Here is a 25,207-nt window from a genome sequence, read left to right as displayed (position 1 = left end):
TATAAAACTTCTTTTGAAATAAATGAATTTATATTAATGTAGGAAAATAAAATACATTTTTGACTCGTCGTGACCCATAAAAATATGTCTGTGACCACTGTTTGGCAAACAGTGCACTACTAGACCACCGTGGTTCTTGGGACTTAGTGGCGAGCAAGCAGAAGGCTTTTTGGGTCCCATTTGTATGTAATAGTCCTTGGTGTGATGATGACCCAGCCGGGGGAATCGAACCGTGACCTCCCAGTCTCAGGCCACTGAGCCGGGGAGTGTGAGCCAACACATTCCAGTGTTTCCAAAGTACTCCTGCTGTCAGGTCATTTGTGTTTGCAGATTGCTTGCACGTGTTGGCCTGTGTGTGTGTGTGTTGTGTGTGTGTGTGTGTGTGTGTGTGTGTGTGTGTGTGTGTGTGTGTGTGTGTGTGACTGTGTGTGTGTGTGTGTGTGTGTGTGTGTGTGTGTGTGTGTGTGTGTGTGTGTGTGTGTGTCTGTCTGTGAGTCCCTAACATCTGTGTATCACAGCACATCTTATGGAGCCTGTATGGGCATTGTGTGTGTGGACATCTGCATCCCCCGAGGCGGACGTACAGCCTTGTGTTCTTTGGCAAACTCTGTGTTTTCCTGCTGCCTTCAGTGAGCATGGAGGATCTGTATACGCGCACACTCTCACACACATACACACACACACACGCACGCACACACGCAGATGTCAACATTTAGGACAGCAAATTTTAGAATGTAATTTTCACTTTTTTCTTTATTTTTAATTTTTTAGCCTAACGCAGAAAATAAACGATTTACGATGCAAGTTGCAATGCGCTGTGAGCTGGTAGTTCGGTTGCATGATCCCGGCACTCATCTTTAAGTGTAAATCTGACATAACTCCAACCTTTAAAGGCCCTAAATCTGACCCTCTAAAGGTCTCATCCAAACCTCAACTATGAATCTGATTCTACAGTATATAAGCCTGACTCCTTAAGGTGATACACCATGAAATTTCACTTTTCCTATTTTAAAACCTTTTTTTGGGGTCCCACTAGCACCTTCTATCCTCACAAAGTCCCATTCTGACCGTTGTGTCTTTCTCTGGTTTTGAGAAGGCGAAGGTTAAAAGTATCCCACGGGTTCTCAAAACAGGCTATCCAGATTTGCTGCCGATTGTGACGTCATCTGCCGATTATTTTTTTCAAAAGATTTTGGGGGGGGGGGGGGGGGGGGGGGGGGTGCTGCAGTTCAGGCCAAAGGTGGTACTGCAGCTGAAATGCTCTGAGAGCCATTCAAAAATGAGAGAGGCTCTCTATTCAGGAGTGGTAATTTAGCCTCAAACTTTGAAAAACGTTTTTGGGACATAAACAATATGACATAAATACTTTTTAAATGCATGGTGTATCACCTTTAAATCTCTTTTCATCAACCATAAAACATCTTGTGAGCACCGGTAGAACGGTCTTCCCAATGTCTGTTTCTACACTTTCTGCTACACGTGCGGGGACATTTGGGCCCTCACAAGTATAGTAAGATAACGTTGTTGTGTTGGTTGGAAAAAGTGTACGTCCAAAACCGTTCATTTTGTATTCATCATTTTAAAAACGATTTAAACTAGTGAAAATAGCAGATCTACAAGCACACAACACTCGCGGTGCGAGGCGTTGTGTGCTTCTGGATCTGCTATTTTCACTTGTTTTGTGTGACAGTCTGGTATGATGCAGCAGGGCTTTACTGTACGAAAAAACATACAAATTTGAAACTTGGAGATACAAGGTTTCTGCCCCACAGTGACGACACACACACACACACACACACACACACACACACACACACACACACACACACACACACACACACACACACACACACACAAATGTGCGTGGGCGTGCACGCACACACACACATCCAGTACAGAGGTTATATTTAGAGAAGACTTGGCTTAGACTCGTTACGCTTCACTGGCCTTAACAGACAGCCGTTCTACTGTGCAAGAGGTGCTGCTGCTCAGATGGCTTTTTTTGGTGGGGAAAAAAGCTGCTAGAGCATGCACTGTTTCTCAATCCACAGGGTCAAATTCTCAATGTTTATTTTAACTCTTGAGAGTGTACAAATTTGAATTACAGGCCCCTAAGCGTCCGACCCCCTGGTGGTCTGAGAACCAGCAAGAGGAGCATGCATGGTGTGCGTGTGTGTGTGTGTGTGTGTGTGTGTGTGTGTGTGTGTGTGTGTGTGTGTGTGTGTGTGTGTCTTTCTCTCTCTGTGTGAAGTTTATTACTGATCAGTCTCAAGAATAGGCCCAGAATGTGCAGTAACTTTTAGCTAAAAAAAAGGCTTGTTCTGTACTCACGTTTCTGTCTCTTATTACAGGACATTCCGATCTGTTACATTAATCTCTGATCTCCCACAAGGAGACCTTGTTGAACACTCATGCATGTACCACTGAGGAGGATAGCGCACGTTTGTTCGTGGCCACTTACAACTTGGCGTCCCTATTTTGCGCATGTCAATATTATGTAAACAAAAAAGTAAAAGAATTGTGGTCTTGTAGATCTGCAACACCCCCAGCCCCCCCACACACACAACAAAATAATAGGGCCTTGATATGAAAAAGGTTGAAAACCACTGTTATAGCCTAGACTACATACTGTATAGTATATGTCCCATGACGCTGTTTAAAAACTTTCCCCTCTATCTGTGAGCTGCTCCTCCTCACAAATACCATGCAGGAGGGAGCAGACGAAATTGAGAACTCGAAATTGGAAGTGATGACACAAACAAAACGAGCAGACAAAACTGGAACTGGAATAGCCTAGCATGGCCAGACTAATATCGAGGGTTTCTTTTTTTTTCTTTTCATTTTTTGCACTGGCACATGACATTTGTCTGGTTTCCAGACTAGAACTGGAACACCATAAAAGTGAAGCTGATTAATCTGTCCTGATTGGATGATATTGGCAACACACCTGGAAAATGTATTTTCTTAGATGGGAAGACCCGTGTTTATTGAACAAACACTCTATAGCAGTGGTTCTCAACCTGTGGTCCGGGGACCACCAATGAGTGGCCCTTGAGGGGGTTCCAGGTGGTCCCCAGTTAAATGATGGAGAGTTGGTAAACAAATGGACCCTTATAGATCTTTAACTCTCGAGAGCGTAAAATGAAACCAAATGGAGAGTTAAATTATTGTTAAACATCTGCAGTATTTGTTTTACAAGAAGTCTACACAATTCTACACAATTAGAAAATGGTTGTTTTGATCGACGTTTTGCCTGTTGATATCTCTCCTATAGGCACTGTGTCAATACAGCATGGAATTGTGGACTTTAGCCAAGGATAACAAAATATTGTATGTTTTGTGTCTGAGAGGCTAAATCTCATCAAATGGTGGTCCGAAATGCCTAATAAATAATGGACCTTGATGTGAAAAGGGTTGAAAACCACTGCTCTACAGCTGATGATTACCAGTAAGACTCCCTAATCGGGAGATAAGCGACCGCCAGGTCGCATGTATGTTGTCTGCAAAAAAGCAACCTCATGGTGGCGCTAGAAGGGCATGTGAGAAATGAGGGGTGGAGGTTGTGGTTTGGCAGCCAGGGAGTGTGTGTACAAAGTTTGGCATGGATAGGGGCAACGGTGCCGGAGATAGGAGAGGGCCAAAAGTGTGACGTGACGTGATGTGATGTGACGTGGTGTAACGGACAGACTGACGGAGGGACAGACGGACAGACAGCTGGTGGAGGTTTCCATAGTAACTTGCGAACTGACGGTCACAACTATCAGAATATAGAGCTTTAACGTTTTAACAAAAAACATTTTGCTTTGACCAAGGCATACAGTTAGTGGCCATTGAATTAGACGCATGTTCTGGGGCAAGCTGCCCATATCACGCATGTCACGCATGACTCCACTGTCCACCACTAGGGGGCAGTAGCGATCTGCTGCATTGTTGCTCTGCCACGTGAGCCTACTGCTCACACATGTATTGAGAGACCAGACACGCTTATTCTATTAGTTATCCCCTCCACTTATCCTATTAAGTAAAGAATAACAAAAACTAATAGTATTATTTATTGTATCATCACTGTCAGATACAATTACCTAGTGAGGACTAATGTTTTCCAGAAACCCATAAACATCTCCTTTAAAGACGAGATGGAATCAATGGGTTCCCGTTGACCTGTCAGCTTGTTGTAAATGGCCTTTAAAGGGCAGCTGAAAGTCCATTTTGAGGATGTATGAAGACGCAGTGGTCAGCCGTTTATTGACGTGTGGGCTGTAATGTGAGTTGTAAATTGACTTCATTAGTGGTCCTACTATTGACGATGGCATCAGATGGGACGGTTAGGGGCAGGGCCGGGTCGTGACCCATGGGCATATGGGCTGCATGCATGGAGCTAGAAATGTAGAAAGTAAAGAACGTCTTAATGAGCGTTCTAATTAGCTTGTGTTTTTATGGCAGCATCAAAATAATCCCATTACAATTTAATATCTTTAATAATATCTGTGTTAATTAGCAATGTGCCAGTCTTCCTACAGAGGAGATTCTAATCCCCTGATACAGCATACACATTATCTTTTCTTTTTTCTTTTTTCACAATTGTTCCACAGCGTACAACAGGTAACGCAATTATACATCATTTTATTTGAGATGATCACAAGGGAACACACTGTCTATTTGGTCATACGGTAAAGTATAAATCAGACATTTAGTAGACATGCCCCCTCTGATCTTCTTTCACATCTACATAGTGTAGTGCAGGGGCCCCCGACAAACCTCTGGCTCAGAGCCCATTATTAAATCTCAAAACCGTACGCGAGTCCACCCAACTGTCTGACCAGTGACCACTGAATAGCCAATGCTAAATTCTAAATTGACACGGATGCTTTACCGGTTTTAATGTTTTTAACAGGTGTTCACTGAATGTTGACCTTTGTGACTTAAGAGAAAAACAACTTTTTCTCAACAAACAGGCGACCTCTCTCACTGAGGAGAACCGGGCAGCACAGGACTTGGAGACATCTCCTTATTTATTTATACGTACTGTAGGATGTGGGGGGAAATCAAATCATATAGGAAACTGCAGCAGTGTTGTATTTGGGTTTACCGCTATGCAATTTGTAAAAGGACAAAAGAAAAGATAAGGAGAGACTATAACATAGGTGTTAGTCATACTTCATTTGAAACTTCATTGAAAAGGGAGCCCATGTTTAGTGCTTGTGAAACCAAAGTAAGTGCAATTGCAAAAGTTCAATAAGGTCACCTTGGCGCACAGATGCACGCACACACGCACGCACACGCACACACACACACACACACACACACACACACACACACACACACACACACACACACAGACACACACACACACACACACACACACACACACACACACACACACACACTCTCACTCTCTCTCACTCTTTTTCCATGTGAGACCATCTGTGACCAAGCCGTAGCTCAGATTAAACTATGCTCTCCTAATACAATGGGCCATTCTTTAGGCTGCTCTCTCTCTCTCTCACACACACACACACACACACACACAAACACACACACACACACACACACACACACACACACACACACACACACACACACACACACACACACACACAGTCACACACACACACACACACACACACGCACACGCACAGGGGCAGTCTCAGGACACGGGGTTTACGTTAACAGTAGCTATACAGTGCAGGAAGACAATAGCACTAGCAGCGTGTGTGACTGTGTGGAGTCAGAGTGTATATACTGTACCATACATGATGCATTCTGTTCTCCTTCCTCCTCACCCTGCAGCTGAGCTCCGGTTCCCCCTGCAGCTGTGAGGTTGACCCCAACGGCACCAAGAAGAAGAAGTCCAAGAATCTGTAAGTACTTGAAGCTGGTTTTCTATCTAAATTGTTTGGGTTGGGGTGTGGGATTTAGCACTCCGTTATTTTTTTTTATGATGATCTGTTTCTACTGTGGAGGAATGCGTTGTGACTGAACGTTGGGCTACATGTAATCACATTAACTCTGGCCTCCCTGTTTTGGACATGTCAATGGTGAATAGGTGATTTAACTGGGAAATCCCGTTTTGGCGACGTAGCGTTAAGGCGAAGTGTACCAACATGGGCAAATGTACGAACGGGGTCTCCTACCGTACTGATTAAATTTCCATTCACGCTTTTCTGCCGTGCCGATAAGGCGACATGCAAATTTCCATTCATTTCCGTTCAACACACATCACATCACTCAAGTAAATCCTGGCTTTTGTACTTCTTCATCGTGGCGTGTTCCGTGACAAAAGTGGCTGATCTACAAGTTCACAATGCCTCGCATCCGCGACGCGTTGTGAGCTTGTAGAGCTGCTATTTTCCAGGCGCAGAAACTTGCAGAACGAATGAGCGAGTCACTGTGTCAGACGTCCAGCGCAGCGCACGTTATTATTTTTATTATTTAATAATCAACGTAGCCTACAGTGGGAAACACTTTCACAAGCCAGTGTGGCTTAATATTCACATTAAAGAGCATGAAGCCTGGGTTTCCGAGGCTACATTAAGGGTAACAAGCAGGCACGCTGCATGCACTGCACATTATTAGAACAAGTTTGCTAGTGAGTGTAAATCAGTGGCTTCCTCAAAGAAAAAGAAACGAGGCGAAAAAGCATTGGTACACTTGTATTTCGTCTTATCGCTACTTCGCCTTAACGCTACGTCGCCAAAACGGGACGTTCCCGATTTAACATGGTGACCCTCTCCAGCAACAGTACATCTTAGTTACAGACAAGAAAACAATTACAAGTTGAATGTGAACAGAGAAGAAAGAAAGAGGTTTGACAGTGACTATCATCTCCATTTAGTCCTGTAAGGCAGTGGTTCTCAACCTTTTCAGGCTGTGACCGAAAAGCATAACGACAGCAACAGGACCCTAACCCTAACCCACGTGACTACATCTAGCCTAGTATGTTCCTGTTTCCATCGAAAATGAGGTAAAATCACTGAAAAACCTGGCAGTCATAAAGGTCTTGAAAGTCTTTAAATTGTCGCTTCACTGTCATCTGGGGACCTCCCCTAAAAACCATGTGGGGATCCCCCTGGAGGTCCTGAACCACAAGTTGAGAACCACTGCTGTAGGCTATGTATAGTCTATATGTTGAAATGCTTTCAACTGGCTGTAACACAAATCTGCAAGACTTCATCACACACCTTCATCAGAACTCCAAGCACAATCAATGGATATGACATGAAATAGACATGCTGTACAATGCATAGGTTTCTGTGTACATCTTGACAGAATACATCAGAACTACATAATAAACCTGCCGTATACACACAAGACGACACACAAGCCTCAGTTTAACTTGCTGTATTATTGTCTCAATGGTATATTTTACTGTGCTTCCAAAGCAGTGATGAGTTATCATGGTTCATTCAGTATTTGATGATAGGATGATTATTAATAGATTCAGGAGTGTGTGTGCAAAGTTTGGCATGGATCGGGGCAACGGTGGCGGAGATATGAGAGGGGCAAAAGTGTGACGTGTGACTGACTGACTGACTGACTGACTGACAGCCGGCGGAGGTTTTGATAGTAACTGCGACCTGATGGTCGAAATTAAATGTTTGTTGGATAGCCTAAATCAATTCACAATATTAGATGTCAAAAGATCAGTAGCCACACAGAGAGTGAGGTACAGTAAAGCTCATCAACTGGGAAGTGTGCTACCAGTGTTTGTGTGCATGTGGCGCACGTGCGTGTGTGTGTTTGTGTGTGTGCACATGTGTTCACACCTCATTGATTTATCAGCTGTCCATGCATGCTTCAGTTCATTGGGATGAAAGCAGACTTCACACCTCCAGAGACGGTAAAGCCCATGATGGCTGCCCTTTGGTCTGCTATTGTTTAGTTAACTGACACATTATGTCATTAAGATTCCACAGTTTATTTCTCACCTTTTCCCCTCCTCATTCTCATAGATATAAGGCAGGGGTGGGCAACTTTGATGATGGTGAGGGCCACTATATGTCCACCTTCACTCCAGAGGGCCACATTACATATTGCCAAGTCCTACTTTGTCATTCTGGTATCTCATACAAAAGAAGCAAAAAATAGCAGATCTACAAGCTCAAAACGCATCGCAGCGCGATGCGTTTAGAGCTTGTAGATCGGCTATTTTTGCTTATTTTGAATTGGAATCCTGAATAATTTTGTGTTATTTTTTAATTGAAATCCTGAAATGTAACATTTTGATTTCATTTCAAACGCATTTAGTTATATACTCATGTTAACTTTTTTTTTTTTTTTTTTTTCGAACTTCATACAGTAAAATGTAACAATAAAACAATAGTAAAAATATAATATAAAAACAATTCCAATCATCTCAATGAACAATAAATTGTAAATGTGTTCGAAAAGGAGTAGGACGAAGCTGATGCTTATAATATCCTACCCCTATTTATGAACCTAAATACAAATACATTAGACATAAAAAAAATACATTTTAGTACTACTATACTAGTCATTAAGCTACTAAGATAGACTGACAGAATTAAAGCAGGTCATGATTGGAATTGTAACAGCTGAAATGAATAATATATCAGTATTCCGGTATTAACCTGTGGGCCGCATTAAGTGAAGGTGGGGGCCGCATGTGGCCCCCGGATCGCCAGTTGCCCATGTATGATATAAGGGGTAATCGAGTAGAGAACAACCATACTCTCTGATTAACATACAGTATAGCCTCTCTTATCACTTGTGATTCTCTGAAAGGAGGCTTTCTCTCACAGTAGCAACGCAAACAAAAAGCTAATAAAAGTGCCATCAAATGAAAAGACACTGTTAATTTGTTAAGCCCCTTTTCCACTGACATGGCCCAACACCACACCACTCCACACCGCCCACTTGTGCCAGGTTTTCCACTACAAGGACCTATAGAGTGGTGTGATAGTGGTACTAAACGTGGCACTAAAAAGTATCCAATCTAGAGTAGGTCTGAGCCAGGCCAAACAGGAACAAACACTCCATACTGACTGATCACTCACTGACTTTTCATTTAGACCACCAGGATATAGTTGTAATACATGATAATAGATTCTATTGTGTTACAATCTGGCAAGCCATCGTCAAAGAAAAAGTTGAAAGTTTGTTTATTTGACAGGGACAGTACTCATTAATGGACATGTCAGTTTTCACTTCAATGTAAATGAGCCAGAGTTAGCCACAGGATAATTTTCATCTGTAGTCCCTGGACCTTAGTGGTGATCAACCCCCCCAATCCAACCCTTGATGCTGAGTGCCAAGCAGGGAGGCATTGGGTCCCATTTTTATAGTCTTTGGTATGACCCGGCCGGGGGATTGAACCCCCGACCTCCCAGTCTCAGGGCGGACACTCTAACCACAAGGCCACTGAGCTGGTAAAAGGGAACGCCCACTCGGTTTCTCCCTCTTCCTTTCAGACTGTCTCGAGAGAATGATTGTGTTATAACCACTATTATAATCTATTATAGTGTATTATAATTATAATTATCATAGTAATACATTAATACTTTATGTTGTATTATAATCACAGTTAAAATTGTCAATTTGTTTCTTACCGATAGGGGTACTTTTGTTTAATGGAAAATGTAGATATTTGTATGTGGTGCGGTGTGGTGTAGTGTGGTGTGGTGCTAAAGCTGCAGTCAAAAAGGGGCTAAAGTGCCATCAAAAGAAAAGACACTGTTAATTTGTTAGCGACCACTACTGCCCTACAAAGGCAGAGTGCAGTAACTACGTTTTGGGACACACCGACTTATTTGTGTCGCCCAGCGGTCAAATTAGCCTTCTTGATATTGGGGGATGAACAATTACCTCAAGAACAGATGTACAATCAGTGTAATATCTCTTTTATATCTTTATCTCATTTGGCTGATAAGCAGTAACACTTTTAAACCCATTTTTTGGTGAAATTCGAAAACATAGTTACTGCACTCTTCCTTTGTAGGGCAGACTACTGCTGCTGCAGTGCTAACTGTTATCTCACTGACAATCAGCTGGACTGTTAGGAATGTTAACTGGTTTGTCAGATGTCTTTAGAGATCCCATTCAGATAATGTGATAGAGAGGCGGGTGCTTTAAGGCCTGACACCCCCACCCCCGCCATGACACACCTTTATCTCTGCGTCAATGTTTTGTTTTTTGTGGGCACTCTGATGTTTATTCAGCTGATACAGTAGTGTTAAATGCCCAGGAGTGAAGTGCCATGTACCACACCTGTTCTGTTCATTCTCTCTCTCTCGTAGTGTGTGCTTGTTGTGTGTGTGTGTGTGTGTGTGTGTGTGTGTGTGTGTGTGTGTGTGTGAGTGTGAGTGTGAGTGTGAGTGTGAGTGTGAGTGTGAGTGTGAGTGTGAGCGAGAGAGAGAGAGAGAGAGAGAGAGAGAAGGAGAGAAGAAGAGGGAAAGTCAAGAATCATAAATCTAGTGGGGTTTATGTGGCTTTAGGCTCCACTTTGCCTTTAGGCTTTTTGGCTATACTCACTCTACAGGTACAAGCAGCAAAATGTTGGGGTGGCATGTGTCATAAAGTCTACAAAAATACAATACAACAAGATAATAATAGAGATAACACTGGATCATTGAAATGCATATCGTCGTTGTTGGGTGTAAACCTTGCATGTTCAAAACCTTCCTTTTTTTGTTATTCTTTTAAAAACGATTTAAAATAATGAAAATCAACGATCTACAAGCACACAACGCCTCGCACTAGATCTGCTATTTTCCCTACTTTTGTACACATACACATTTGAAACATTTGCGATACGAGGTTTCTGCCCAACAGTGACGATACGGAAAATAAAAAGAGGTTAAAAAGACACACACTAACCCTCTCAAAGCAGCAGTGTGTGTGACGTGCAGAATTAGGGGGGAGGATAATACATGCAGACGACAAGGTGCAATGTATTATTATTATTAGCCCCCCTTTTTTTACGTAGCCCGTTTGAGAAGGGCATGTTGTGCATTTTGTTGTTGTTGCCGTTTTATTACCCCTTGCTGTTCCGTACTATAGAGAGTTCGTTAGGTGGAGTGAGGGGTCATTGTTGTTGTTGTTCCGGACGGGCAGCCGGGGGGACGGAGGTAGCCATGGAGCCGAGCGGTCGTCTGCGTGTGAGAGAGGGGACAGCTGGCAGGGTGGGACAGGGCTGGGGCGTCTGGAGGAGGCCCATGCCTAGGGCTGTCACAATTATTACATAATCGTCTAATCTTGATTATTTGACATTATCGCAATTATTTTGTCATAATCGTCATTATCGTAAATGTTGAAAAATGTCCGAAATAGTGGAAATAGCAGATCACAACGCGTCGCGATGCGACGCGTTGTGAGCTTGTAGATCGGCTATTTCCACTATCAAAGTTGTTTTTTAAGTAAGTTGTCAAATATGTCAGTAATTTCTTTGTATATTTAGGTTATGTGTCATATCTACCATGTACAACTTCAAAGCCTAAAAGCCAAACAAAAATGTAATTATCAACGACAAAAAAAAAATAATAATTAAATCGTTAATTATTTGAGTGACAATTAATCGTCTTGTAAAAGGTCATATCGTGACAGCCCTACCCATGCCTCCTTTCTCAGTGGCGGAAAAACAAAAAGGGCTCAAATGTTTTACTTGAGCGAAAGTATCAACTCGGCCAAACGGCCATGTTGTGGACCAACACGGGTGTTTCAATTTGTCTGATTGGCATAAAACTAAAGTTCTCTATGCCAATCAGAACACCTGTGTTGGTCCTCAACATGGCCGGTGTAGGACTACAAAATGAAACCCACGAATGCTGCAATTAAGAAGTAATCTGTTTCAAGTAGATGTCTGGAATTCAAAATGTACAAAGTACAAAAGTATTGGCGTCAAAATGTACTTTAAGTACCCAAAGTGAAAGTACTCATTATGCTGAATATCCCATTTCAAGTTTTAAAATGTATACAAATCTGTTGAAAATAGCCGATCTACAATCTCACAATGCGCCACGATGTGACGCATTGTGAGCTTGCAGATCGTCTATTTTCAAAAGGCCGAAATGTATAGGGCTGAAGTGTTTAATGTATGTTTTGTAATAATGATCTAAATCTGCAAAGTAACTAGTAACTAAAGTGCTCAAATTAATGTAGTGGATCCAGACATACATTCAGGAAGACACAGTATATCAATGGGGAAATTACAATGCTTTTATTTTGTGAGAAAATGGGTGAGATGCAACTCACGTCATGCGAGTCAGTCATGACCTTACTTACAGTGGCAACAACAATAACCGCTTAAATCAGTTACCATAAACACAGATTAAATCACTTACCATAAGTGAATGGCCCTAGTTTACACAAACAACAGTTTTCTGAGTCAGTATTCTGTGAAATAAACGTGCATGGTGGAGACTTACGGGAGATTTATGACCTCTCGTGGGGGGTTGTCAGTGTCAGGGAGCCGACGCTAAATTCCGGGAGACTCCCGGAGCTAGGGCCGGGAGACGTGGGATATGTCTGAGAATCTACCAACAACTGCTGTCGTCTTTAAACAGCATAACAGTGTAACACTAGACAGCATCACAAGGGGGGGAGTGGGACTGAGTTACAAGGGCCCAAGGTGGATGGGCCTTTAGCTATTGAAAAATAGCAGATATACAAGCTCTGCTGCAAGCTTGTAGCTCTGCTATTTTTTCGTGAAAACTTTAGCAAATCATTGAATATATGTATTTTTAAGCGAACATTTGTAACTCAAATTTTGCTTCGGGGGGGGGGGGGGGGGGGGATCTACAAGCTCGCAGATCTACAAGCTCGCAGCGCGGCACTCGGTGCCGCGCTGTGAGCTTGTAGATCTGCTATTTTTCGATAGTTAAAGCACAAAATAATTGAAGTGAACCTTTGTACCCAGGGCCCAGAACTTGGTGCGACACCCCTGACACTACTCTGACACTGTTGTGTTCCGCTATGGCATGCCTCTGTTTCCAGAACGCTGACATGCTCTGCACAGGGGGAGGCTTTGTTTGGTTCTGCAGAGAAAAAAAAGCAAGGCCGGCATTTATGACTGGGATCTTCTTTTACGCCATGCGTGCACTATAGCGGGATCTCTGCATAAGAGGCTATCTCCTGTCAATGTTTGGTTTTAGTTGTGTATGTGTGGGCTGATAGCGTAAAAGGCTATCTGTCTGACTAACATCGGGAGATCAAATCGGGTGACATCACATGTCATGTTTCATGTTTAAATGCCCAGATGTTAAAGATGCATGCACGCATCCTTTTGAGTGTTCATTGTGTGTGTGTCAGTGGTGGAAGTACTCAACATTTTTACTGAAATAAAAGTATCAATACCAAAATGTGGAACTATTCGTGTTACTAGTAAAAATGTACTTGAGCAAAAGTACAAATGTATTGGCATCAAAATATACTTAAGCCCTTTGCACACAGGCGCGTTTAACCGCACGGATAAAACGGACAATATAATTTTTTGAAAAGAAAACAATGATTCTCTATGACCTCATGCACACCGGCTCCGAATTAGCCGTGCGACGAGTGGCTGCCGCCGTGCGTTTTTTTCTCGATCGAACCCAGTTCGATTCGTGCGTCTTGTCGCATGCGGTAAAAAACTCATCACTCCTTTCATGACTCCTTTTTGGATCCGCAGCGCCGATTCCGCACAGCCTTGCACACCAAATCCAATGCGTTTTATTCATGCCGCAAACGAAAAAAACGCAACTGTCCTGTGTGCAAAGGGCTTTAAAGTACCAAAAGTAAATGTATGGGTCAGTGTTAGGTTTCGTATTATGTGGAATGCCCCCTTTCACAAGTGTTCATAAAGTATACAAATCTTGAAGTGGTTGATGTATGTTTTGTAATTTTGTTTTGTAATAATAATCCAAATCTTCAAAGTAACTATTAACTAAAGTGTTTTAATAATTGTAGTGGAGTAAAAAAAAAGTACAATATTTGCCTCTGAGGTGTGGTGGAGTAGAACTACAAGTATTGAAAATTGGAACTATACTCCAGTAAAGTAAAAGCGCCTCAAAATGGTGTGTGTGTGTGCGCGGCACGCGTGCACATTTCTCAGTCAGCAGACTCAGCTCTCTGACTCAACACTTCATATTGACTGAGATGCATCAGGTCAGCAGGAGGGCTGGTGTTGTTGTCTGGACATGTATCTCCTCCAGATTGATTCACCCTCTCCGACAGTGGTGTCACTATAGCATTATCTTATCTTGATGATGATCACTGTGAGAGCTGCCAGTGGTGGGAAAAGTACTCAGTTGTTTTACTTGATAATCAATACTGCAATGAAGTACTCCATTACAAGTGAGAATCCAAAATTAAAAATGTACTTGCGTAAAAGTACTGGTATCAAAATGTATGTCTACTTAAAGTACCAAAAGCAGTAAGTACTCATTGTTTTCAAATATATAAAAATATTTTGATGCAAATGGACGAAATGTGTAGGTCTTAACTCTACTACTGCCAGATTATTTATTTATTTATTGGGTCTGGTGCCATCAAAAAGCGGCTTACCTTTGCGACGTTATAGTAGATAGACAGACATTTATTTATTTATTATTATTATTATTTTTTTGATTGTGCAATAGTGCACTTTGGTCTGCCAGGCAGCAGAGGGCGGCGTCATGCAAGACTTAATGTGAATTTGCCTGTTATGTGTTGCCGTACATTCAGACCAGTCACTGGCCACAGAGCCTCACGGCCAGAGGAAATCAACAAGGAAGTGAATTGGTCTCCGTTGATGTTAACGCATAATGGATTTTTTACACCATCACCGCGGAAAATGTGTTTACAGTACACGGCCGCGCGACCCCTCATCAGCTTACAGTCATCAGACGAGGTAAACGAACGAGCGCCGTATTGGCGCGCCGCGACCTGAAAAATTGGGGCGAACAGGAACGTTCAAAGCAGAATAAGAGTTAAGTGGTATTACAAAGTATAACTATTAACTAAAGTTTTCAAATAATTGTAGTGGAGCAAAAGTACGGTACAATATTTGCCTCTGAGATGTAGTGGAGTAAAAGTAAAAGTAAATTGGAAATACTCAAGTAAAGTTCAAATACCTCAAAATGGTGCTTAAGTACAGTAAATGTACTTAGTTACTTTCCATCACTGCCTGTGTGATGATCACGGTGAGGGCTGCATAGGATAACACGAACAGCATGACCGGCCCTCCGATGTCTTTGTGCAACGTGATGGAATGCCAGCCAGGATCTGTTTCAGCTCAAGCTCTCATATGACCAAGCATGTAGGAAATGCAGACATTCCGTCCAGACGGTGCAGGCGATGACAGCCCAAACCAACATATTTATCCTTCTATTCCTGTGCCTATCTGTCTTTATTGTCCCATAGGGCGAGGGGTCTTCAACTGGAGGTCCCCAAGAGTTGGTGGTTGACTGTCTGAAAATAAACATTAGCAGTCATCAACCCAACAGTCACTGATGATATAGTGCTGTCAAACTGCCTATGAAGCTATATGAAATAAATTGTCGTTGTCGGGTGGAAACCTTGCATGCCCAAAATCGTTCGTTTTGTATTGATCGTTTTAAAATGAAAAAAAAAAATAGCCGATCTACAAGCCGATCTACAAGCACACAACGCCTCACAACCGTGAGGCGTTGTGTGCTTGTAGATCTGTTATTTTCACTAGTTTTGTGCAACAGTCTTATATGAGGCAGGGCTTTAATTTACGAAAAAACATGTAAATCTGAAACTTGGAGATACAAGGTTTCTACTCAACAGAGACGATATTAAGTTTAATCTGCAAAATAATTTTATGCAGCATGTAGTGGGGGTCGCTGCTTCTTCTCTCTCTCTCTCAGCGAGGGGGGGTCCTTGGCCTGAAAAACATTGAAGATCCCTGCCACAGGGGTATTTCCATTTCTGTTCAACAGAATTCTGTTGAACAGAAATGGAAATACCCCCGTGTTTAAACACAACAATGGCTGCAATGGCTGAGTGAATAAAACTCCCACTAAAATGACCTTTTTCCCCATCTCAAAAGTTCTGTGTCTTTGTCCAGATGGCATGATCGTAAAGTGACGTTTAAGCGCCATTTACTGTTGTGAGTGCTAAACATGAAGGTTGTGTCTTTCACATCAGAAAGGAAAGCCAATAATCCAATAATCTTGAAGGTTGTGGGTTTTCATGCATGGCAGAGCTTCACTTTGCTGATTGATTCATATAACTGCAAACAGACACCTTTCGGGATTACAGTAATGCACACACCCATAACCCCACCCACCCACACACACATATCCTTCAACAGTAACCGGAACGCTCAGCCCAAAACACACTCACTCCCATTCCTTCCACGGACACCACCCCCCCCCTCTCCCAGTGATTCTTGTATTTGTTAAGGTTGAGGTTAAGGTAGGAATATGTATATTAGGCATTGTTTTACCAAGTTTACATTTAGGAATAAGACTAACTTCAGTGTTAATTTTGTCGACTAAGACTAAGACTAAAAGACTACAAGATTTTGATATTTTGTCAATAAGACTAGACTAGACTAAACAATTTCAGAAGACTCTCTAAGACTAAGATTGTTTTACCAAGGTTACATTTAGGAATAAGGTTCATTTAAGGCATAGTTTTACTGAGGTTATGTGTAGGAATACCGGGTGGCGAGTGTGTTTGGGGGCGAGTATTCTTGTTTTCCCTCGAGGCCCAACTCCCTTTACTTCACGCATTGGTCGGTGTAGAATTGCATGACACATTAAACTACTTTGCTCAAAAAGATATTGACATTGTTTCCACTATTCCACCTCCTTCCCAGGACATCCGATCCCTTGTTTTTTTCTCCTCTTGCTCTGTTTTCTTGCTATCATCAGTCAAAGGGCAGCTTTTTTCTTTTTTTGTTCGATTGTTTGCCCCCCAAGCCTGATTGAAAGCTGACCTCCTTTGCGTTTGTGTTAAAGGGTAGCTGAACCGACACAGCAAAATGCAGAGTGTCAATTTAGCTCCGAACGTGTCAAAATGGACAGTAAGGGTGGGCCCAGGTAAACAAGATTGTTGTTGTTGGTGCGGTAGTGGCCTACATGTGGAACACAGCAGAATGTGTACTCTACATTGTGTTACTTTACACAAACAGATGAGGATCTATATACCCTGGCTCACTTTGTTTTATTATTTGCCACTGGCACTGTCTGTCTGTCTGTTTGTCTGTCTGTCTGTCTGTCTGTCTGTCTGTCTGTCTGTCTGTCTGTCTGTCTGTCTGTCTGTCTGTCTGTCTGTCTGTCTGACTGACTGACTGACTGACTGACTGACTGACTGACTGACTGACTGACTGACTGACTGTAGAAACACTCTGCATTTAAGCACTTTTACTTTGTTACTTTTACTTTAAAGGGGAAAGCCACCCATTTCAATATTGAACTGTCATTAATATACCTTAGAGGATTGTTTTTGGGTTTGTATCGTAAATCACACCGTGGTGACATCACACCGTTGTGATATACACTACAAACCCCCAAATCCATCCTCCAGTTCAAGGCAATTTTTTTTATTTCCACAGAACTATATCAATGACATTGTTCAATATTGAAAATGGGTGGTTTTCCCCATTAAGTATAATTTTGATGCCAATACTTTTGTTCTTTTTAATTTTGATTACAGGGCTTTTACTTGTAACCGTACACTGGCGACAGGTGGAGAATGGTTGTGTTGGCGGTATTGGAAGTTAAGCAGTCTATTAAATCACTATGCCTGTCTCGGTTTAAAGGTGGAACACCTGGACTGTCTGGCCTACAAAACCATCCCCTCCCCAACACTAACATGCTTCCTGAGGAAGCACTGTCACAATCCCTTATTGTTCTTTTTCAGGTGTTTGGAGCTAGCTGGACGTGTCTACAGGGACTTTAATTCTAAACGTTGACAATGACTTTAGCTATGGTTGTGAATGATGTAATGAAGATTAGCTAATTAGGCTGAAATCACATGTGGTTGAACTTATTTGAACAAATAATAATACATTGTTTCAACCAATCTGTGTGATAAGACTATAGAGTATGTTGAAACAATATGACTAGCACACCTGCAGTGGTTGGACGGGTGGTCTGTTCTGGACGTTTCGACTTTGGGTTTGAATCCTAGTAGGCAGGGGGTTAATACAAGGATTCACTCACATTTTGTGCTTTAACTATATATTTGAAAAAAATAACAGATATACAAGCTCACAGCGCGGCACCGAGTGCCGCGCTGCGAGCTTTTTTTACGTGAACATTTGTGCGGAGTCTGAATATTTCAAATCCTTCTAAGGTTTTTTTGAAAAACCTATGTTTCTATGTCAGTGGTGCTCAAACATTTTCATGTGAAGGACCCCCAAAATGATATGTATTTGGTCACGGACCCCCATCTCAAAATATTTAGTTCCAGGGGCCCCCAGAAGCAAAACTTGAGTTACAAATGTTTGCTTAAAAATATATATCTTCAAAGATTTGCACACATGAACTTTCAAAAATAGCAGATCTACAAGCTTGCAGCTTGTAGATCTGCTATTTTTCAACAGCTAAAGTATCCACCTTGGGCCCTAGTAACTCACTTTCCCCCCCCCTTGTGACGCCCCTGCTAGTAGGACATGAACATGACAGATGACCCAAACCTGGTGACACAGGTGACACAGTTCAACCTGTAACGCTCAAAATGAAAGCGTGCACAACACAACGTATTATGATCTACTGTAACCCTGTCAGCTGCAATCACTAGAAATCTGGGAGTACAGAATAAGATCTGTACTGTTAAAAATTCCTGTGTTAACTGTTATGGGTCGATTTTAGTCCATTTTTACACTGGCAGACTTCAAGGTGGATTCTGTCTGTGCATTGATGTACTGTGAAGCAGGGACGGGCTGGCCATTGGGAAAAGCGGGACAACTCCTGAACGGCCGGTTCATTCCCGGCCGGTCGAGGCCGGCCATTAGGAAAAAAATAAAAATAAAATGTCAGCCTTCGTTCCATTTTAGGGGCTGGGCGGCCATCAAAGTAAATCGCCACTGTCGGACAGAAACCTTCTATCTCCAAGTTTCAAATTTATAAATTTTTTCGCAAAGCAAAGCCCTGCTTCATCATACAAGGCCGTTGACGATGATACACGAAAGAAGAAGAAGAAGCACAAAAGTAGTGAAAACAGCAGATCTACAAGCACACAACGCCTCGCAGTGCGAGGCGTTGTGTGCTTGTAGATCGGCTGTTTTCACTAGTTTAAATCATTTTTAAAATGATAAATACAAAACAAACGGTTTTGGACATACAAGGTTTCCACCCGACAACGACAAAATATAACTCATGTAATTGTCCCACTGGCTTGTCACTTGTCATGATCTGTAATGGCAAATCTTTGAGTAGCAGCAGCGCTATAGAGAGAGATCTCTCTCTATAGCGTGCAATGAGGGCCTCTACAACTCTTTTTCCCGGGTTGAATCAGGGGCCCAGCACGTCCCTGCTGTGAAGCATCGATTTATAGTGCATGATGGAACTAAGCATGGAGGCTTACAGTCTGCCAGATTTTTACTTTTACTTTCCTTTTTTTCTCTCTCTCTCTTTCTCAGAAGCAAGCTCACAGTAACACACCACATTGTTATGAGTTGTTGTGAGCTTGTAGATCGACTAGTTTTGTTGCGAGAGATGCGATGCGCAACCAAGTATAAATATAGGGGTTTTACGGGAAGGAGTTTCTCTTTTACTTTCAGCTGCTTGTGTGGAATCTGTGGATATCCTTTGATTCAGCCAGATAACCTGGTCATCAGTGTTGCCAGATTGTGCGAGAGAAACAAGCAGCCAGGTCTATGAAAACAAGCCTAAAAGAAGTAACTAGGCTACATTATCCTAACAAACCCATATACATCGGCTGTTTGAAAATGGACGATAACGATGCATTGAGAGCTTGTAGAACTACTATTTAAAAAAAAAAAAAAAAGTGGAATATTTTTATGTGGAACACAAATCTTGTATGGGGGTCCCTGGCATAACATATTTTCAGATGGGGGCTTTGCAGATAAATAGCTTACATATTAATTCTCGGGTCCTTGACATGAAAACGTTTGAGAACCACTGGTTCAAACAACATTACACAAGCAAGACCAAAATAAACAACTGCAATTTAGAAACAAGCCCCCCAATAATACAATAACCCACAACTACCAATATTTCAAGCAGCTTTACAGAGAAACGCTTATAAGTTGCTCATGTTAAGTGGACATGGCAACCCCGTTCCCCTCCCTTCTCCTCCCGCTCCGGCCCTCATCCCGTCACGGTCTTCCCCCCTGCCACTCTAAAAGCCTCCGTCCGTTAATTCCACGTCTTTTCCCCGGGATTTGAACTCGGGAACAACCCGTACCACTCTTCCAAAACGTCAAATTCCTGCTTGGTTGCCGCTTATGAGCTTTGGGCAATGCTACTTGTCATTCGCCAGGGTCTAAATATCTCAGTGGGGGGAGACCAACTCCAGCCACTGCAGATGTGCCAGCTAGTCCCTTATGGCATTAACATACTCTACCACAGTGGTTCTCAAACGTGAAATTTGAAGGTCTCCCCTTAACTGTCTTTGACAGTGTACAAATGTCAAAGTTACAGACTTGTATGGGTAAATTTAGACCCCGTAAAGGAACCTAGAGAGTCCCTGGAGTCCACTTTGAGAACCACTGCTCTACCATACATTTTGGTTAGAATAACATTTACATAGAGGTTGGTGCATCATAAACGTGATGATGATGCATTTATAGACCAGACCTTTGTGTTGCCCAATGTTTTATTCATCAGAGTAACGTCATTGTCGGGCAGAAACCTTCTTCTTTCGCAAATTAAAGCCCTGCTTCATCATAAAAGGCTGTTGCACAAAAGTAGTGAAAACAGACAATCTACAAGCACACAACGCCTCGCACCGCGAGGCGTTGTGTGCTTGTAGATCGGCTGTTTTCACTAGCTTAAATCATTTTTAAAATGATAAATACAAAACGAACGGGTTTGGACATATAAGTTTTCCAGCCGACAACGACGATAAGTCCTAGTAGTGAAGCTTTAAAGCCTAATGTATAATCCATATGATGGAGTGTAAATTAAGCGTTATATTCTCCCTCTGCTTGATGCATTTTCCAGACTCCTTTTACCCCTTCCTCCCCATTCTCTCTCTCTCTCTCTCTCTCTCTCTCTCTCTCTCTCTCTCTCTCTCTCTCTCTCTCTCTCTCTCTCTCTCTCTCTCTCCTCTCCCTCTCTCCTGTGTCTCGGTGGATCACAGCTGTTGGGGTCCTGGGCTGCTGCTGCCCCACCATGCACATCCTGTCTGCCCCTCCCTCACCTCTCTAATTGTCACGGTGTCCATTGTTCCTGAGGCCAGGTGTCTGCAGCAGATCAGTCAAGTCCAGTCATGCCCGTTTAATCTTGAATCTCTCTTTTCTCTTGTTTTATGCCCAGTGGTGGAAGAAGACACTGAGATGTTTTACTTAAGTAACAGTATCAATGACACACGGTGGAAATACTCTGTTACAAGCAAAAGGTCTGTATTCAAAATGTACTTGAGTACATACATACATACGTACGTAGAGTACACAAAGTAAAAGTGCTCAATATGGAGAATTTCCCATTTCACAGGTTTTCAAAAAATGATAACTAATAATTCTAATAATTGTAGTCGTGTAAAAAGTACAGTATTTTCCTCTGAGATGTATCTGTCTGTCTGTCTGTCTGTCTATACCAGTGGTTCTCAAAGTGGATTCTGGGGACTCTGGAACTGCAACCAAATTAACCCATTTGTACGCGGAGACCTTGAAATTTTAAAGTTTGAGAAACACTGGTCTATACATCTATCTATGGGTCCATTTGGTTACGGTTGTATACGCTTGGAGATGCATACACTGAGGAGTTTACCGTATTGATTTGACCTGCAGTAAACACAGTCAAAAGTTAGAAACGTGTTGCAATCAAATTAAACACAATGCAGGCAAGCCTAAAGATGAGACACAATGAGCACGTTGTCACCAAAAGATATACATACACATTTGAACCACAGGAAAACACAACTTTATGCAAAAAGCAAGCATTTACCTACTTAGCACTGGTTCTCAAAGTTTTACATTCCTGTAGTTAACTCAGTATAAGTCAGTATACAAATGTATTTGCATACTGTCTCTGTTACAGACATTTTCCACATCGTTTGATTGATTGATTGATTGAATAGTTTCTTAGTCAGTAATCAATGTAAACAGCACAAGGTACAGTACAGTCAGACAGACATGTAGGCTAAAAGGATAACAGATAACAAGTCTGTTGTGTGGTCCTATGTATTCAGTTCATCAACACAGCATAACATGGCAGTCTCAGCATGAAACACACAAAGTAAAGTATATCTTTGAAATAATATATCGTCACTATCGGGCAGAAACCGCGTATCTCCAAGTTTCAAGTTTGTACGTTTTTTCAGCCCTGCTTCATCATACAAGGCTGTCGCACAAAAGTAGTGAAAACAGCCGATCTACAAGCACACAACGCCTCGCACCGCAGGGCGTTGTGTCACACAACGCCGTGCGGTCTACAGGCGATCTACAGGCACACAACTTGTGTGCCTGTAGATCTGCTATTTTCACTAGTTTAGTTCATTTTTATAACGATAAATACAAAACAAACGGTCTTGGACATACAGGAGCAGTGGTTCTCAAAGTAGTTTCCAGGGACTCTCTGGGTTCCTTTAAGGGTCTAAATTGACCCACACGAGTCTGTAACTCTGACAGTGTACAAATGGAACAAATTAACCCGTCAGGGTTCATTTGGTTCCATTTATACACTGTCAGAGTTAAGGGGAGACCTTGGAATTTAAAAGTTTAAGAACCACTGCTCTGGAGGGTAACATTTGCCAAAAACAGACGATCTATTAGCTCAGATCGGCTATTTTGGACAAAGAGATTAGGTGCAGACAGAAGGAAAAAAAAACATCCAAATACAGAGACAGCTCGTGTCCAGTCTACCAAGCCAACAAGGTTTAAGTGATCGTGGTTACAGTACAGTAATAGTAAAGAGTTTAATGTACTCATGTAATACGCAGTAAACTGGATTGTTTGGGTTACACACAGTAGGAGGTCTCACCGCACACGGTAACAGTAGTCGTGTTAGTGGCATTGTAAATCAAAGGCAGTAGGGCTGCTAACCCATAACATTTGAGGCTAACCAGCACCGGGACAGGACAGGACAGGACAGGACGCGTGTTCCTAAACCCACCAGGCTTGAGTTAAGACCCGCCTCGCGGAAACGCGAGGCGGGTCTTAACTCAAGCCTGGTGGGTTTAGGAAACACGCGGACAGGACAGGGGAAAAAAAACAAAAAGGGAACTGAGTCTTAAGCAAACAGAGAGCTGTGATTGGCTGAGACCTGCGGTCCGCCCACAGCAGACCCCCACAACTATATAAAGCACACACTGGGAGCCTCTACGGGCTTAGAGGAATGTGATTGTTGAGAAACCCCCCTGGGCCCTGAGCACTGAAGCTCTCTGGCACACAGGCAGGCACACACACACACACACACACACTCCTCACTCACACACACGTTTTACACACAAACCAAGGAGGTCACCCTTGCACTCAAGCTGGCGCCCATGCTTCAGACTATGGTCGATTTCTCTGAGAAGTACTTGGAAAGGTAAGAGAGGTGTGTGTGTGTGTGTGTGTGTGTGTGTGTGTGTGTGTGTGTGTGTGTGTGTGTGTGTGTGTGTGTGTGTGTGTGTGTGTGTGTGTGTGTGTGTGTGTGTGTGTGTGTGTGTGTGTGTGTGTGTGTGTGTGTGTGTGTGTGTGCGCTCACGCCTGGGCGCGCGTGTGTAGAGATGTGTATGCACGTGCATGTCAGCTCATCTCCTCTCTTGCAGTGGCGTCAGTTCAGAAAAAGCTAAGGTATGGCAACATGACTGTTGTCATACCTTATAGCAACAGGCATGACACATTTATTTTAAGAGGTACATTTAATTTTTTCCCCCCGTTTCTACGGTTTAACTTTGTAATTTCCCCCCCTGGACCCAGGGTATGGCAGCTGCATACCCCTGCCATACCCAATTGACGCCCCTGCTCTCTTGATTAATAGGCACAAGGATGACAAAAGTAGGATAGAGTGCATCGCTTGATCTATTCCCTGTCGTACACCGGTGTCGCTCGCCTTTAAAATAGCCGATCTACAAGCTCACCACGCGGCGAGACGCAACGCGCCGTGAGCTTGTTAGATCCGCTATTTTCGGCGTGGCGCTTCGGGGGGGGCGCTTTGGGGGGCCGCTCTGTGACGCTCCGCATCTCAGGAGGAATGGTTTCTTCTCCAGCAGTTATGAGGATACTTGACCTCTTGCGTGGATCTCATTTGACAGTCACTGTGAGGCACAGGGATCCCTCGTGGCTTCTGAAGAAGAAGTGCTAAGAACTATTCTTGAGGCAGCTGAGCCGCCTCGGCTTCTAATAACTCCAGGCTGCCCCTTTTTTCTTATTATAATTCAGCCTGGATTTTTCAGGAATAGGATTGTTGCTTTGTGTGGTCATTTCTGGGCTGGGAGGGTGAGCTTTGTCACAGAGACAGAGATCCTGCTTTTAGCCTTCACTGTGTGAATGTTTTATATATATATCGTTGTTGTCGGTTGGAAACCTTGTGTGTCCAAAACTGTTTGTTTTGTATTTATCATTTTAAAAATGATTTAAACTAGTGAAAACAGCCGATCTACAAGGACACAACGCCTCGCGGTGCGAGGCATTGTGTGCTTGTAGATCTGTGCTTGTAGATCTGCCCAACAGTGACGATATATAACACAAGATTGTTTAGAATTCCCATCGTCTGCAATTGTCGAATCAAAGTGTGACTTTGTGAGGTGTGTTTTTTCTTTTCTTTTCTTTTTTTTTTGGTTTGTACGTGTAAATCAGTGGTTGTCAATGTGGGGTATGGGGACCCCCTGGGATTGAAAGATTGTTTAATAAACAGTAGCATCAACATTTTAAACACTTTTATACTTATAGGCTGAAAATAGCAGCGCCACTTAATTTCCGCGGCGATTGATGTCTGTGGTCGCTGTGTCTGTCTTTTCAGACACATTGCATACTTTGTTCTCAGGAATGTTGCCGAGAATAGCTTTTCTGAGCAGGAGCAGGAGATTTCCAAACAAACAATATCTTATCATGTTTGGTAGGACGGTATCTGATGTTTTTCAGACATACTGTTCTGCCCCTGTGACCCTCAACACACACACACACGCGCGGTCACGCGCGCACACA

At 42.7% G+C, this 25,207-nt stretch overlaps 1 protein-coding gene and 1 long non-coding RNA gene across 4 annotated transcripts in view; one reads left to right on the top strand and one right to left on the bottom strand.

The window, feature by feature from the left end:
• The window catches only part of LOC308299483, a 711,129-nt gene that overhangs the window by 333,018 nt on the left and 352,904 nt on the right, over positions 1–25,207 (bottom strand). The gene's annotated exons all lie outside the window — the stretch shown is intronic.
• The window catches only part of rgs3a (regulator of G protein signaling 3a), a gene marked incomplete at its 5' end in the record, with an annotated part of 265,534 nt that overhangs the window by 219,333 nt on the left and 20,994 nt on the right, over positions 1–25,207 (top strand). For 2 of the 3 annotated variants that reach the window (XM_080742558.1, XM_080742559.1), the window contains one exon: positions 5,791–5,861. In XM_080742558.1, the coding sequence (XP_080598684.1) occupies positions 5,791–5,861 (71 nt within the window). Of the gene's footprint in view, positions 1–5,790; positions 5,862–23,424; positions 23,607–25,207 lie in introns of those variants that run through there. The other variant, XM_080742560.1, reaches the window with a different exon arrangement.

Source organism: Nannobrachium achirus (assembly GCF_963921795.1).
Source record: "Nannobrachium achirus genome assembly, chromosome: 15".
In the NCBI taxonomy this organism is placed as follows: Eukaryota; Metazoa; Chordata; class Actinopteri; order Myctophiformes; family Myctophidae; genus Nannobrachium; species Nannobrachium achirus.
This window is presented reverse-complemented; position numbering and strand designations above follow the sequence as displayed.